Source organism: Xenopus tropicalis, chromosome 3 (assembly GCF_000004195.4).
Source record: "Xenopus tropicalis strain Nigerian chromosome 3, UCB_Xtro_10.0, whole genome shotgun sequence".
Lineage (NCBI taxonomy): Eukaryota > Metazoa > Chordata > Amphibia > Anura > Pipidae > Xenopus > Xenopus tropicalis.
In genome coordinates this window covers 61,032,726-61,047,940 of record NC_030679.2, presented here as the reverse complement: position 1 = coordinate 61,047,940, position 15,215 = coordinate 61,032,726, and the positions used below count along the sequence as shown (strand labels likewise).

Below are 15,215 nucleotides of genomic sequence, written 5' to 3'. Positions count from 1 at the left end.
TTTTTACCTTTAAACTTGTAACATTTGTTGGCAGTATGTCACTTCCTGTGCCAACGACGTAGTAGCTACATCACTGGCTGGGAAAAGATTAAATCTCATTGGCAGTGCAGAGATCTAACACTGCATTAAATCAAAAGTGATACTGACACAAAAAATACTTTTCAAAATATTAATAAAAATAAAACGTTACCTATATGTCATGTTGCTCATTCTTTATGGATAGTGCTGTTTTTGTAAGTTATTGATACCTAAAGTTCCTAAACCTGACTGCTTTGCCATCCTGTCAGTTATAGCTTCTAAAACTAATGGACTACTGCTGCACAAATATGACAGCCCCCTCATAAAGGAACATGGGGGATCAGATAGGGAATGTAAAAGCAAAGTAATTTTTAAAATTATAAAGTTCATGCAAAGACAATGTTATGATATATTTCTTTGTCGGTAACTCTTTAAGTGACCAAAAAAATGAACGATTCTTGTTTTAAAATTAATTCAGTTGTCAGTACTGGGGGCTTAAAGGAGAAGGAAAGGCTAAGTCACTTGGGGGTGCCAAAATGTTAGGCACCCCCAAGTGACTTAGATCGCTTACCTTTTACCCCGGGCTGGTGCCCCTGTACGGAGAGAACAGCACCAGCCCGGGGTAGCAGCGAGCGCTTCCTCCTTCCTTTTCGCTTGCGCGCGCATGCGCAGTAGAGTGAAAAGCCGAACTTAAACAAGAAAGTCGGCTTTTCACTCTACTGTGCATGCGCCGGCCAACGGATTTCGCCGGCAGAAGAAAAGGGAAGGAGGAATCGCTTCCCAGCCCAGGGTACACATTTTGATAAATCTGCCCCTTACTGTTTGGTATAAATATAATAACAACAAATAAAACCTTAATTTACTAATATATAGAATTTGCATATCAAACATTTCTTTTATTTAGCAGTTTATTATTAAATATATTTTGATTATTGTTCTTAAGAAATGAAAATATATTTTTGCAGGAGGACCTTGCTGCTGAAAGAAGAAAGCAAGCAGTTGTAGAACAAGTTATGATAGATCAGCTTTCGAGGTATGTTGTGTAGCACAGGAACTTCTGCTTTATTCTGTCAGCAGTCTATGTTTGTGTTTTCATGTGCTTCATTAGACTTTGCCAAAAATATCTGCAACTGAAATTTGGCATTATTTAACATGTTGCATGTTTTTATATTGTGACTTCTTTGGTTTATAAATATATGCCCTGTAGAGTATTTTCTTTAATGTTTTGATTAGTCTGTTGCTAGCTCATAACTTTGGAAAAGAGGCATTGCATGAGTTCAACCCTAATTTTTAACTGGTGTTAGGCTGAGGTCAGTCCTATAAAAAGGACAGAAAAATTGAATTTTTCTTGTGTTTCAAATAGATTACCTAAAGGTCAGTGTCACCAAGTTGTGTGGGTACAACAATCAGAATTTGTGGACCTAACACCCAAGCTATGCAACACTAATTGAATGGTGTGCTGTGTTGTTTGGGTCTGCCAGATGCACAGATCACATGCACAACTAGATGTGCTTTTTCTAAAGCAGTGCTGTCCAACTTCTGTGGTGCCGAGGGACGGAATTTCTCTCGCATACATGGTGGAGGGCCGCTAATGGAAGCCAGTTTTGACCATTCCCCCTTTAAACCACACCCACTTCAAACCACACCCATTTTATCACTATGGTGGTAGTGCAGCAAAAACCCAAATGCTTCGTCCTCACTCACACCATCATTCATATGTGAAAGAATTCTATTATGTCATATTAAGACACACCCTTAAATCCATATGCCTCCTCCTCCCCTGTGGATAGCACAGCAACCCCCAGCATATAATTACACACCTTAGGGACCATTTCATCACTATTTCCAACTGCTAACAAACTCCCAAAACAAACCCCTGCCAGGTTCACCTCCCACAGGCAGCATAGGGTAGGCAGAGTATGGCACACACAGGCAGCACTCTGCCTGCCCTATGCTGCCTGTGTGTGCCATACTCTGCCTGCCCAATGCTGCCTGTGTGTGCCATACTCTGCCTGCCCTATGATGCCTGTGTGTGCCATACTCTGCCCTATGCTGCCTGTGTGTGCCATACTCAGCCCTACCCTGCCTGTGTGTGCCAAGCTCTGCCAGCCCTATGCTGCCTGTGTGTGCCATACTCTGCCTGCCCTACCCTGCCTGTGTGTGCCATACCCTCCCTGCCCTATGGTGCCTGTGTGTGACATACTCTACCTGCCCTACCCTGCCTGTGTGTGCCATATCCTCCCTGACATATGCTGCCTGTGTGTGCCATACCCTCCCTGCCCTATGCTGCCTGTGTGCAATACTCTGCCTGCCCTATGCTGCCTACACACAGGCAGCATAGACCAGGCAGTACATACAGTCTGAGGTGTGAACAGGAGAACAATGTGGGTGATTACAGCCTGAGGTGTGAACACTGCAGAGGGTGAACAATTCAGAGATTAGAAGGTGTGAACAACACAGGGGATTACATGTTTAAACAATACAGGGGAATTACAGCCTGAATCTGAGGTGAGAACCATGCAGGGGTCCAGTTAATCAGTACTGATACCATTTAAAGCTTACACAAAGGTAAGCCATCAAAGCAGCCAGACAGTTGGGGGGCCACACAGAGGGGGGTCGCCGGGCCGCCAGTTGGACAGCACTGTTCTAAAGCTTCTGTCACATAGAAAAACGAATAGCTGTTACTTTAGCTGGATAGATAAATGTTTCATTTTAATTATTGTTGGATGCAAAATATTTACTTGCCACAGGAATTCTGCTACAGTGAATAAGTGCTACAGTGTAGCGAGAATCAGATTATTCCATTTATTTTCAATAATACTAAAATACTGTAATGTTTTAATAACTGGGAAAATACATACATAAATAAAGTTGTTAGAGACAATTCTCATTGCCTTCTATTGAACCTTCCCAGCTTTTACCTGCCAAGGTTTCTTTTGTGACTTTTCAAAGATTTTTTTCTTTAATAAATACAGACTTCTTGAGAATATTCTCAAGTATATTCACATTTGCATTTGTTTTTAAATTTTGATAAACTGGCCCCTTAGTGTTTCGCATTTCTGTGCAAAACTGATATTAAAATTGCTTGGTTAATTTATATATTATTATTATTATTTATTATGATTATTTATACTATATTCTGACAGTAAGGGTTGTATGTTTTCAGAGAAATCTGTTTCTCCTGTTGTTTGTAGGGCTGTGATAAGTGACCCAGAGCAAAATGCAGCAACCACCACAAATGCCATCACCCAGCGAGACTTATCATCTGCACCTCTTCGCTTCAGGAAAAGAACTCTGCATGATACTATGTAATTCTTTTAGTTATTTTTTAAAAGTAAGATGCTTGTACGTATGTATATAGCTGGTATATATCTGTTAGTGAGTATTATAGCTTACCAAACTTTTTAAAAACCTTAAAATACTGAGAACTTCTGTAGGTTTGCTTAAAGTGTTTATTTTGAGGCAAAAAGGAGGACTATCCTCTTAAAAATAATATACCTTTCCTAAATAAGCTGCCTCCCTCATAAAAAAGCTTACACAGAATGTTCTTTGACATATCCCAGTTCTTAAAGGAGATGGAAAGGTACAATCACTTACCTGATAACCCGGGCTGGTGCTTCCGCGATTGTGTGATCCTTTTCCTTCTCCTTTCTTCACACTGCTTGTGCCTGCACAGTAGAGTAAAAGCTGAACTTTAGCAAAAAGCTCACTTTTCCACTCTACTGCGCATCCGCTTGCCCAGATTCGCAAAGAAAGAAGAAGGAACAAAGAGGATCACTCGCTCACAGGTACCTCAGTTTTCTTCTAACAAGAGCACCAGCCCTGGGAATCAAGTGTGGTGGGCAGAACTTCCTTCTCTCATCAGTACTGGGAGGAGGCTTCCCAGAGGTTTAAATGCTATGAGGGAATGGTCAGGAAATATATATACTTACTTAGCCTTATAGCCATACAGTATTTCAGCTAATCAACTAATAAGATGCTAAGGTTAAACTTAGTCTGCATCCATTGCTTTTTATTATGCTGCATTTTTCACAGCCACCAAGCTATTGAGACCCACCCTGCATTAATTTATTTATGTTCTATAACTGATATATCTTTAGTTTATAAAATGTTCTTCAATTCTTAAACAGGATAAAAACAAGTACATCTTTAACAGAAAACATCCTTTCTAATAAGCTGCGCTTTGATGCTCGAATTATATGCAGGTAATTATATCTCTTTGAGGAATAATTGTGTAACTCTTGGTAAAATTTTTTATTTATGGTGTTTTTAAATTACTTTGGCAAGAAATAAAACATGTTGCATATAAGTCTTCCTAGAAAAGAAGTGAGTTAAAGTAATATTGCCAGACCCAGTAATGTACATAAAAAATATATTCTACCATTGTTGTAACTGTGCAGTGTTTAAAGGATATGTCAACCCCAAAAATTATTTTTTGTCTAATAAAAGAATTCTATTCTAAGTAACTTTGCAATATACATTCATTACATATTTGTAATGGTGTTTGAGTTATTTGTATATATAACTGCTATTAGAAGCAGTATCTGCCTGTCCTTTCTATTCTCTGCTCTGGTGGCTCAGACTGTTAAAACAATGTAATACAAAGCAGGAGCCTGACATACTTGTTTTCCTGGAGGAGACTGACCTTTGCAACATTGTTTAAAAAGTAACAACCAGGAGTTCAGCAAATGGTGCATTCTATAACAATAACATTTACTAATAACTTTTAAAGCACTAATCATTTTTAATAAATTTATATTGGAAAGTTGTTTATAATTATGTTTTCTTTTATTAGGCAAAAACATTGTTTTTGGGGTTGACATGTACTTTAAAGAGGACATAAGGCATTTCCAAGAAAAATGTTTGTCATGCTAGAGCCTTAATATCATAGCAACCAGGCAGCAGTTTGAAAGTCAGAATGGAAGATAAATAGGGGAGGGTTTGAACAAATAAATAAGAAGACTGGAAAAGACAGACCAGTTAAAGGAAAACTATGCCCCCAAACAGTGTAGGTCTCTCTAAAAATATATTGCATAGCGCATATGTAAAACCCTGCTTCATCTAAATAAGCCATTTTCATAATAATATACTTTTTTAGTAGTATGTGCTATTGGGTAATCCTAAATAGAAAATTGCCATTTTAAGAATTAAGCCTCCTGGGATCATAGGATTCACAGTGTACACAAACAAGCCAAGGCCCATATACATGCTAGGCCCCACCAGCCAATTAATGGACAGATTTCTGTCTTTTGCTTCCACAATACTTCCTGTTACAGTTAGAGCTGCATCACTTCCTGTCAGGTGATCTCTGAGGGAGCACACAGCCCCACTAAATGGTGGATCAAGGGATGTAAAAGCATAATATTTACTGATATATATATTACAGTTTGATAAGATTCTCCAATATACCATTTAATATGATCTAAACTATATGGTGGTTAAGTATTCATTCTGGGGGTATAGTTCTCCTTTAAAAGTTTGAAATGTCTATTGGAAAGATAAGAAATATAAGAAAAATGTGCACCCCATTATACAGTTTAACAGTGCAGCATGTCATATTACAGAAAATATTTACAGACCCAATTGTCTAAGTGATTTACTTTTACAGCCTGTCATTTCCCTGTTGCAAATTTCACGTCCAAGTACCTTTGAAGTAGATTCCACAACCCATTTTTGTCTTTGGGCCCAGTACTTGCTGTGGTAATTTAGTTGGTTTTGTCTTTACCTTAATAAAATGTATGATATATGACTGTATGATAGCTGTGCCCCTAAAGCTTCAAATCTTACAAAGTCTTTGTTTGGTCCCCAGGTGGCCATAGAATACTAAGCAGCAGATTTATTAAATATGAAGCTAGCAATATTAGAGGAATTCATAGCCATTCAATATATTATTCATTTATTAACACTTTCCTGAAAGTGTTTTAATTCATCAGCATGTTAATCAATTTGTGTTTTTGTGTTGAAAGACAGTTGTGCTCTATGGATTGTTAGAGCTCTTTGGCAGTGCTGGACTCTAACACTCCTCATCAAATTGCAAGGAAAGTTTTAAGACTGGAATGAATCTTTCCACTATGTAAAACAAATGGGAAATACTCAATATTTTTTAACCAACCAAGCAGGAACCATTATAAAAAAGGGAGATGGGCACCATATATGGGCACCAAGCTTAGGTATATGGGAAGTTTTTAGCAGGGATTCAGATACCATTAAAACGTTCAAAGTAACATATCTTTTTTTTAATGTATTTACCTCAGAAATGGACGTGATGCTTGTCGGGAACTTATTGGATTTTTTTTTGCACATGACATGTCTGTAACAATATATGAATATCGTCAGTTTGGAAAAAACAGGTACATTTCATGATATAATTGTTTTTTGTAATCCATATTTTGAGGTTTGTACTTATAGTAGTTATTTAAGCAAATACTGAATCTCCCCCAAGGAATTTGCTTAATACCGAATAGTAATTTGTCTTCTCAAATTTGAGCAGTTTTCACTATAGTCACAATTTATTTTTTTTTTGCTGTAAGAGGATACATGTGATCCTTAGCTATCAAGCACACAACTCAAGGTGGCCATACACTTAGCAATTTTGATCGTTTGTGCGACCATTGGTCCACTGATGTTGAGTGCTGAATCATCAGATATGGAGGTAGAAAAAATAGAAATTCTACCTCCTTCTGCCGATTCAGCCCTGAACGTAGATTTTGCTTGAGCTCCATCAAAATCTTTTAACCTGGCCGATCAACGTGACGGCCGATATCCGTAGCCTTTTGCGATATTGGTGACCTCGTAGAGCCACCATACACACACCGAATATCACATGAAACAAGGTTTCATATGATATCATCGGTGCGTGTATGGCCAGCTTTACAGTATAAAAAATCTCCCTTGTCGTGGGCGACTAATCTCCCAGAAATGCAATCCCACCGGCTAGAATGTAAATCACCGGTGGGATGGCATACGCAGCGCCGCAATTTGCAGAAGTCGCGGAAGTTTCCTCTCAAGGTAACTTCTGTGACTTCGGCAAATCGCGGTGCAGCGAATGCCATATCACCGGCCATTTACATTCTCGCTGGTGGGATGACGTTTCGGGGAGATTAGTCGCCTGCGACAAGGGAGATTTGTCACGCGGCGACTAATCTCCCCGCGTGTCACAGCCCTAAAAGTAAATCTGTCCTGAAACTTGCTTTGTGGTAAGTTAAGGGAAAGCTCATTCTTGTTTGTGGATTTTGATTATTTGTTGTGTATTATATTTGAATGCTTCCAGTGAAATTTAACATCCCATTGCAGTGAACTGGGTTTGACTGCTTAAAAAAAATCAAGTTAAAGTCAAAGGGGAGAGGCAGGACAGGACATTTGCAGTTGCTCCCATAAAAATGGTGTATCAGGGGGCCCCTCAAGGGAATTTCATCACCGTGATGTGTTTCTTGAATCACAATTTCTTCCAAACATATCACTCCCAGTTCAAGAGTATCTGTATTCAGTGCTCATTATAATGTTGCAAATTACTCTTGAAAAAGTAATTTTATAAAGGTAAATAAGACCATAGCAACCAGATAGCTGCTGAAATTCGAAACTGGAGAGCTGCTTAACAAAAAGCTAAGTAACTGAAAAACCACAAAAACTAAAAAACAGTGTCTACATCATAGTAAAAGTGACTTTGAATGTGAACAGCCCCTTTAATTAAAATGTATAAAACTGTGTTTGGTGCAGTTGAATAGGTTCAGATTATCCTGTTGTCTGTATCAAATGAAAAAATACAAAAAGTGCAAATTCCACTCCATATAAAATCACAACAGGAATTGTATGTATGTATGTATGTCAAATAATTTTAACTTGCCATATTAAATTAAACTGAAAATATCTCTATAATTCTTTAAGGACAAATGCCTTACCTTTCATCCAGAAGGGAATTTATCATCATATTTGTGGACCGAGGACAGGAAAACCATATAAACTTGATGACTTTTGTACTGTAAGTGTTTAATCTTAAGAAGTAGTAAGTATAAGATCCCAAAGACAAGGATTTATTGGGAGAAAAACTGCAAGATAGAAACAATGTTGGTTATCAGCACAGTGACCTTTATGTACCACCATGCTAAATGAACCCCAAATTTTAAAAAAGTGCAGTATAAAAATACCTTACATGATATCTCCAAGATGCAAAAATGTTTAGGAAATTGTATGAATGTTTGTATAATATGGTTCCTTATGTAGCAAAATCTTGGCCACGGATAATTCATTCCTACATAGACTAACAGATAGTATGGGTTACAGTTTTCAGACAATGAGGCTTTCTTAAATGGAATCTGAACATGCTAAATTATTTTAAAGTTTGTTTAGCAATTGTTTAGCCAGAAACAAATAAAAACAGATTGTTTGGGATTGCTTTTGTTTTGCAGTATTAACTCAATGTTTATATTTTTAGGGAGCAAATCTCACTTTCTTGACTACGGAACATCAAGCACTTCCAGAGAGTTTGAAGCAAAGTCAAATACTTAGCATTAGAATCACATCCATTGATGAGAAAGCTATGAATTGCTTAAGGTAATCTTGAATTTTCTGTTAAGAAATATTACATCTGCACCTGTAGGCCGGTGGGTAAATGCTATTTATATACTATTCACAATTTTTTTCCCCACAATCCCAGCATGGATATGCAACAATTCATCAAAAGCAGTGCACTTGTATGTGGAAAAAGAGAGAGACCCCATAATGGTAATACCTGGCAGCCCTGCATTACAGTATTATGGGTGGGGGGCCTATATATATTCATGTGCATATTTACTTTTATTAATAAGTAGTGTATGTTGTATTGTCATTGTCTTTTATATTTAAAAGAATCAGAATATTAATCTGTTCTGTCATAGGCATTTGTTAATTGAACTTGAAAAAGGTCACCAAGTACATTCTGATGTAGGTCACATCTGTATTGACTGACAGAACACATACACAGTCAGAATTTTAACATCCAGCCTCCAAGGAAAAGAATATAATTTCCTTCCTGGTTATCTGATCACAACCAGGAAATCAGATTCCTCCATAGATCAGTAATGATATGATTATCTTAATCAAGTATAACCTTGAATACATTCCAATAATAACAACTAATCTAACAAAAAATCTTATATTTGTCCACCATTGTGTACAATGTGTGTACAGCATGTATTTCTGTATAAAAGAATAAATACACGATTTGCATTGCAAAGATATGATCAATGACAAGAAAACAGAGATAACAATAAAGATATTTGCATACAGGTAAAAAATGCTTAGCTTTGATACACTAATTGAAAATCTGGTGTAAGATAATTTACCAGGGGCATTCTTCATCTACTCGTCGTTTTTCAGGACATCATTATTTGCTACAATAGATTTAACCCATGCATCCAGCTGTTAATTCAGCTGTTTGGATTTTGTTTTCCATTCCCCCTCCTTTCCACCCTAACCCACTTGCTTTACCTGTGTACTGGGCTTTGGAAATATATCCCTTGTAGGCATTAAACTCGTAAAAACATAATAAAAGGGGATGTAAAGTCAAAATCTTAACTCAGTTTTTATATATAGCATAAGATGCAAAATACAATTAAAATACTAATTAAAAAATGGTAGAGAATTTGTAATGGATTTATAATGCAAATGTATTTCATTTGGTCTAAATAACATACACAAGGATTATGATTTTTGACCTTATAGCCCGTTTAAAACTTTTCTAGCATTCATAGGTAGATTTTGTTTACAAAAATGTAATTTAGTTTTTATTGTTTGCCCAAGCAATTATTAAATGACAAACGGGGTGTTTTAAGGTGCTTTGAGTGTGACATTTTTACATAGAGCAAAGTTGTGGCCTCACAGCATCCAGAACTCGCTCAAATAGATTTTCAGTATAATTGTCTGAAAAGCACTGGCATAAGCACTTGTCATGCATTTTTAATGAAAGTCTGTGTGGGCCAGCTGCAGATTTTGTGACATATGTATGGGGGGAGTTCACAAAAGTAGTGATATTAAGACAAAATAAAAGTAGAGCCAGATTTGTTGGCTTTCCTGCCATATACATAAAAACATCTCCACTTCTGTGAATTTGACTTTTAAACAGACAGTTTATACATTTTGGGCCAGATTCAGTTCAGTAAGAAAACTATTTTGTGGTTTATCATGCGAGATTCAATTTGAGATGCAATTAAATTCAGAAAAACATATCTCGTGGTTTATCATATGAAAACTCTATTGAGGTCTATGAGAAAAAATGTAACTAAATTAGAAGTTTTCCTCAAATTCAACTTTGCCCATAAGTTTTCACATGATATTCAATGAGATAACTTTTTCTAACTGAACTGAATCTAGCTCTTTGTCTTTTACATTATATTTAGCTGACATTTTTTATGAATATGTCTTCATTCTTTCCACACCTGTCATTTATAAGGTGATATATCTCAGCTGTATTTGTACCTTATACTGATGATTCTGCCTTTCTTAGAAAAGATTCCCTGCCTCTTTTAAAGGAAAACTATACCCCCAAACAATGTAGGCAGCAGTTTGAAAGTCAGAATGGAAGATAAATAGGGGAGGGTTTGAACAAATAAATAAGAAGACTGGAAAAGACAGACCAGTTAAAGGAAAACTATGCCCCCAAACAGTGTAGGTCTCTCTAAAAATATATTGCATAAACAATCTCATATGTAAAACCCTACTTCATCTAAGTGAACCATTTTCATAAGAATATACTTTTTTAGTAGTATGTGCTATTGGGTACTCCTAATTAAGGGCCGCCTCCTGGGATCATAGGATTCACAGTGCACACCAACAAGACAAGACAAACATTCATGCTAGTTTACATCAGCCAATTAATGGACAGAGTTCTGCCTTTTGCTTCCTTTTGCTCCCACACTTCTTCCTGTTACAGTTAGAGCTGCATTATTTCCTGTCAGGTGATCTCTGAGGGAGCACACAGCCCATCACAAAATGATGGATCAAGGGAAAGGATGTAAAAGGGCAGTATTTACTGATGCGATGCATGATTTTTCTGCGCTGTGGGAACTGATGCGGCCCACTGCCATGCCGTCCGCGGCCCGGCGGTTGGGGATCCCTGTTATAGACCAAGACATCTAAGAACTGGATCTGTTGACAATTAAAAGATAACGTAATAGCTGTAGAAGGATGTATCTTTTGTAAATTGCTGTGGAACCGCAACAATGATTCAACGTCGCCCCGCCATACCACAAAGATATCGTCAATATATCTCCACTAGGCCAGACAATGGCCTGTGAAGTCTATATCACAATAAATGTGTAGTTCTTCTAACATAGCCATAAAGGCATAAGCGTATGACGGGGCGACATTTGAACCCATCGCAGTTCCACGCAACTGCAAGTAAAATTGGTCTCTAAAAATGAAATAATTGCATCGTAAAATGATCTCTAACATATATATATATATTTATAGCAAAAAAGGGAAAGTTGTGCTCAACCACTAAATTTTAAACCATTAGGCGGGGTCGCAATGAGGTTGTGTCCACAAAATACATAGAAACAACAACAAGAGATCCTCTGCACTCACCCATTATCAATATATAGGACATTAAGACATTCGGTGCATTTAAGCTACTAAGAAATGCCCTCCCCTTTAAGCAAAACAGGGATTGTTTGTCCATATATCGCAATATACTTCAAGCTGGCCAACTGCGTCAAAGTCATCCCTTCTGGCACCTTTATCAAGGACATTGTGCAAGTGAAAAATACAAACTTAAGTAATACAAAAAATTAAGAAACTCCAGTGACATTATAATTTGCATAGACTGATTATCCAATGCTATCACATTGCATATCAAATATAGTCAACCAATCCAATGGTATATAGTGTTAAAGGAACAGTAACACCAAAAAATGAAAGAGCTTTCAAGTAATAAAAATATAATGCACTGTTGCCCTGCACTGGTAAAACTGGTGTGTTTGCTACAGTAACACTAGTATAATTTATATAATAAGCTGCTGTGTAGCCACGGGGGCAGCCATTCAAGCTGGAAAAAAGGAGAAAAGGCACAGGGCAGATAGCAGATAACAGATAAGTTCTGTAGAATACAATAGTGTTTTATCTGTTATCTGCTATGTGCCTGTGCCTTTTCTCCTTTGAATGGCTGCCTCCATGGCTACATAGCAGCTTATTTATATAAATTATAGTAGACTTTCTGAAGTAAACACACAACTTTTACCAGTGCAGGGCAGCAGCACATTATATTTTAGTTACTTTTATACACTTTCATTTTTTGGTGTTACTGTTCCTTTAATACATAAAAAAGTCAATGTGATTTCTATCTCTCACCAATAGGTGCCAGTATACGCATGTGTGACTTGTAAACATCTTTAACAAAAAAATTAAAAAAATGTTTTTATATATAAAATACAAATCCCTTGTTTGTCTCTCATATCAAACTCATGTTAGCCACCTTAACTACGTATTCACACAGTATATTTAACCTAGGAAACAACTAAGTACCAATTGCTCATTGAGGCCCCTAGGGGCCACACAATCTAGTTTGTAGATCCAGAAGGCCTCCCGCTGTAATAACAATTTATTCAAATCACCACCTCTTGACCGTCTAGGTATGTGCTCAATAAGCATACACCTAAATGCTGATGGATCATGTTTGGCATCTGCCCATCTGCTACGGACTGTTGTGCTATATCCTACTTTTTATCCTTATCCTTCTCTTTACTTTTGTGGGCCCTTTCTGAATCTAGAGCTGCCCGCATGCTTGCCCTGTGCATGCTGATGCGTTCTTTCAACTGTCTAATAGTTTTGCTGCAGTACAATAACCCACACATGCACTTTATAATATAAATGACCATAGAGGTAGTACAGGTCATTCTTTGTTTGACTTCATATTTTTTGCCAGTATGTGGGTGAGGAAAACATGTGCCTAACATTAAACTATTGCACATGATGACATGATGCAACCAGTACATTTAAATACCCCTGGCCTTTCTGTTAGAAAGTGGGGCAAAGGAACTTCCCTGTATTTATCCACAGGGTCAGTGTACCTCAGTAATTCCTTTAAAGTGATACTGACACGAAAAAACAACTTTTTAAAATATAAATCTACATAAAAAGTTGCCTATTGGTCATGTTGATCATTTTTTACTGATAGGGCTGCTTTTGTAAGTAATTGTTAAATCCCAAAACCTGACTGTTTTGCCAGCCTGACTGTCCCTTCTCAGCCTGTCAGTTATAGCTTCTAATGCTAACGGCCTCCTGCTGGACAAATATGGCAGCCCCCTCATAGTGGAACATGGAGGATCAGATAACAAATGTAAAAGCTTGGACAAATACTTTTATGGCAAAATTATAAATAGCATGCAAAGACAATGTTATGGCAGATGTAAAAAAGGTTTTATTTCTGGTGTCAGTATCTCTTTAAGGTTTTCCCCCGCGTGTAACTGAATTTGGGCTTTATTAGTTTCTTAAAGGGCAGGTTTTCATCAGTCATAACCCGTGGCCAATTTTTTGTATTACTTATGTCTGTGTTTTTCACTTGCACAATGTCCTTGATAAAAGGTCCCAGGAGGGACCGATACGTTGAAACGCACGGTGAATGAATAAATAGAAGAATTGCTGTGAAATGGTGTGCTGGTCCTGTTTATAGGTATTTACATATTTTGACTTCAGCACCCATCAATAAATATATATACATTTTTTCTGGTTTATAAAAATGTTAATGAGGCTTCTGGTTAGACAGAAAATAGGTCTTGTACCCTGCCAATATGCTGTTAATCCTCATGATTGTGTTCCCTATACTTCCACTGAAATAGGGGTGAATAAAGACTTGAGGAAGCAATTCAGAGCTGTGGACAGGAGGAGTAGTTACACTGCACTTTACTCCACACTTTAATCCATTTAGAAAATGTTGTTGAAAATGTCATTTTGTCATGTGTTTTTGTTATTTTAATGACATATTCACAAAAGTGCCTGTAGCCTTTCTTTCACCATAAGATGAAAAGTGTAAGTTGAGCCAGAATTTTGGCAGATTTCTGTTTGTAAATATGGGGATTTTTTTTAACACTACTTTCACCACTTACTTTACTTTTACTGTGTATTCTCCCCATAGTGTTCAAAGTGCTCCTTACCCATTACCTAAAAGAGCTTTGGGTATCCTTCAGGGAGCTGCAAAATAAATTGAAGTTTAGTTTCTGATGAATTCTAAATAAACAGAAATACTAATCTTAATTAACCTGGTTTATTTTAGAGACATTTCTGGTGAAAAACAGCTTGGCTGTGGTCTTCACTGGAGCAATGAAGGCAATGTGTTCTGGGCAATGCAAGGTAAGTAAATCTGCGTGTATAATGGCAAAGTATTTCTGTTAATAATGACTTTCTATCCTTAAATAGTTGGCAACATCAATGTTAAAAAAGTTAACTATCACATGTTTACTCTGGTATCATTAAATCTGTCTGCAAAACAAATTGCCTTGAAATGAGACTAAGGGCAGTTAGTCAGTGTGAATTGTACCTCTAAAACATGAAGGGTTTTGTTTGCTAGATGCATGCCATTTAAAGGTGCATAAGTATTTAAGACACTGATTTGGTCTCCCTGTTCTCCCTAAAACACAAAATAAAGCATAGTCATTCCCAACAAGGCATACATAAAGATGTAGCTGGCAAGCCAAAGCAAATATACATGTTGCCTGGGTCAGAAAGGTTGATTTTTTTAGATTTTCTTTGGTTAAGAAGGCTAGTGGTAATAGTGGCTAAAAGCAGCACAGGGCCCTAGGCTCTGGAGCTGAGTCTGGTTTGATTCCTGCATGAGCATTAACTGCATGGATTTGGATGTTTTTCCTGTGGTTGTGTGGGTTTCCTTACACCCTACAAAAACATACAGGCAGGTTAATTGGCTTCTGCTAAAATAGTGTATCAGACAAGGACCTTAGATTGTAAGCTCTACCGGGGCAGAGACTGATGTAAATTATTTATAATCAATACTCCAGGATTGCTTTGTGTTTTTTATCCTACTGTTAAGGGCAACCCAAAAGCATCTCGTTTTTTATTTTTGCTCTTTTACGATTAAGCTTTTGTGACCAGTCTTTCATATATCTTGACAATTCTGCATGCATGCACTTCCTTTTACCAGCAGAAAATAGGCTTTAAAAAGTCTTAGTTGAATTTACAAATGTATTTTTTTTTACCATCAGTGACCAGTAGAG

The 15,215-nt window shown here is 37.2% G+C and overlaps 1 protein-coding gene across 3 annotated transcripts in view; it reads left to right on the top strand.

The window, feature by feature from the left end:
- The window catches only part of caps2 (calcyphosine 2), a 40,425-nt gene that overhangs the window by 11,339 nt on the left and 13,871 nt on the right, over positions 1 to 15,215 (top strand). For all 3 annotated transcript variants that reach the window (XM_002939946.5, XM_012959913.3, XM_004912953.4), the window contains 7 exons: positions 984 to 1,051; positions 3,213 to 3,326; positions 4,149 to 4,223; positions 6,273 to 6,368; positions 7,903 to 7,996; positions 8,450 to 8,568; positions 14,261 to 14,337. In XM_002939946.5, coding sequence (XP_002939992.2) covers positions 984 to 1,051; positions 3,213 to 3,326; positions 4,149 to 4,223; positions 6,273 to 6,368; positions 7,903 to 7,996; positions 8,450 to 8,568; positions 14,261 to 14,337 — 643 coding nt within the window. The remainder of the gene's footprint in view (positions 1 to 983; positions 1,052 to 3,212; positions 3,327 to 4,148; positions 4,224 to 6,272; positions 6,369 to 7,902; positions 7,997 to 8,449; positions 8,569 to 14,260; positions 14,338 to 15,215) is intronic.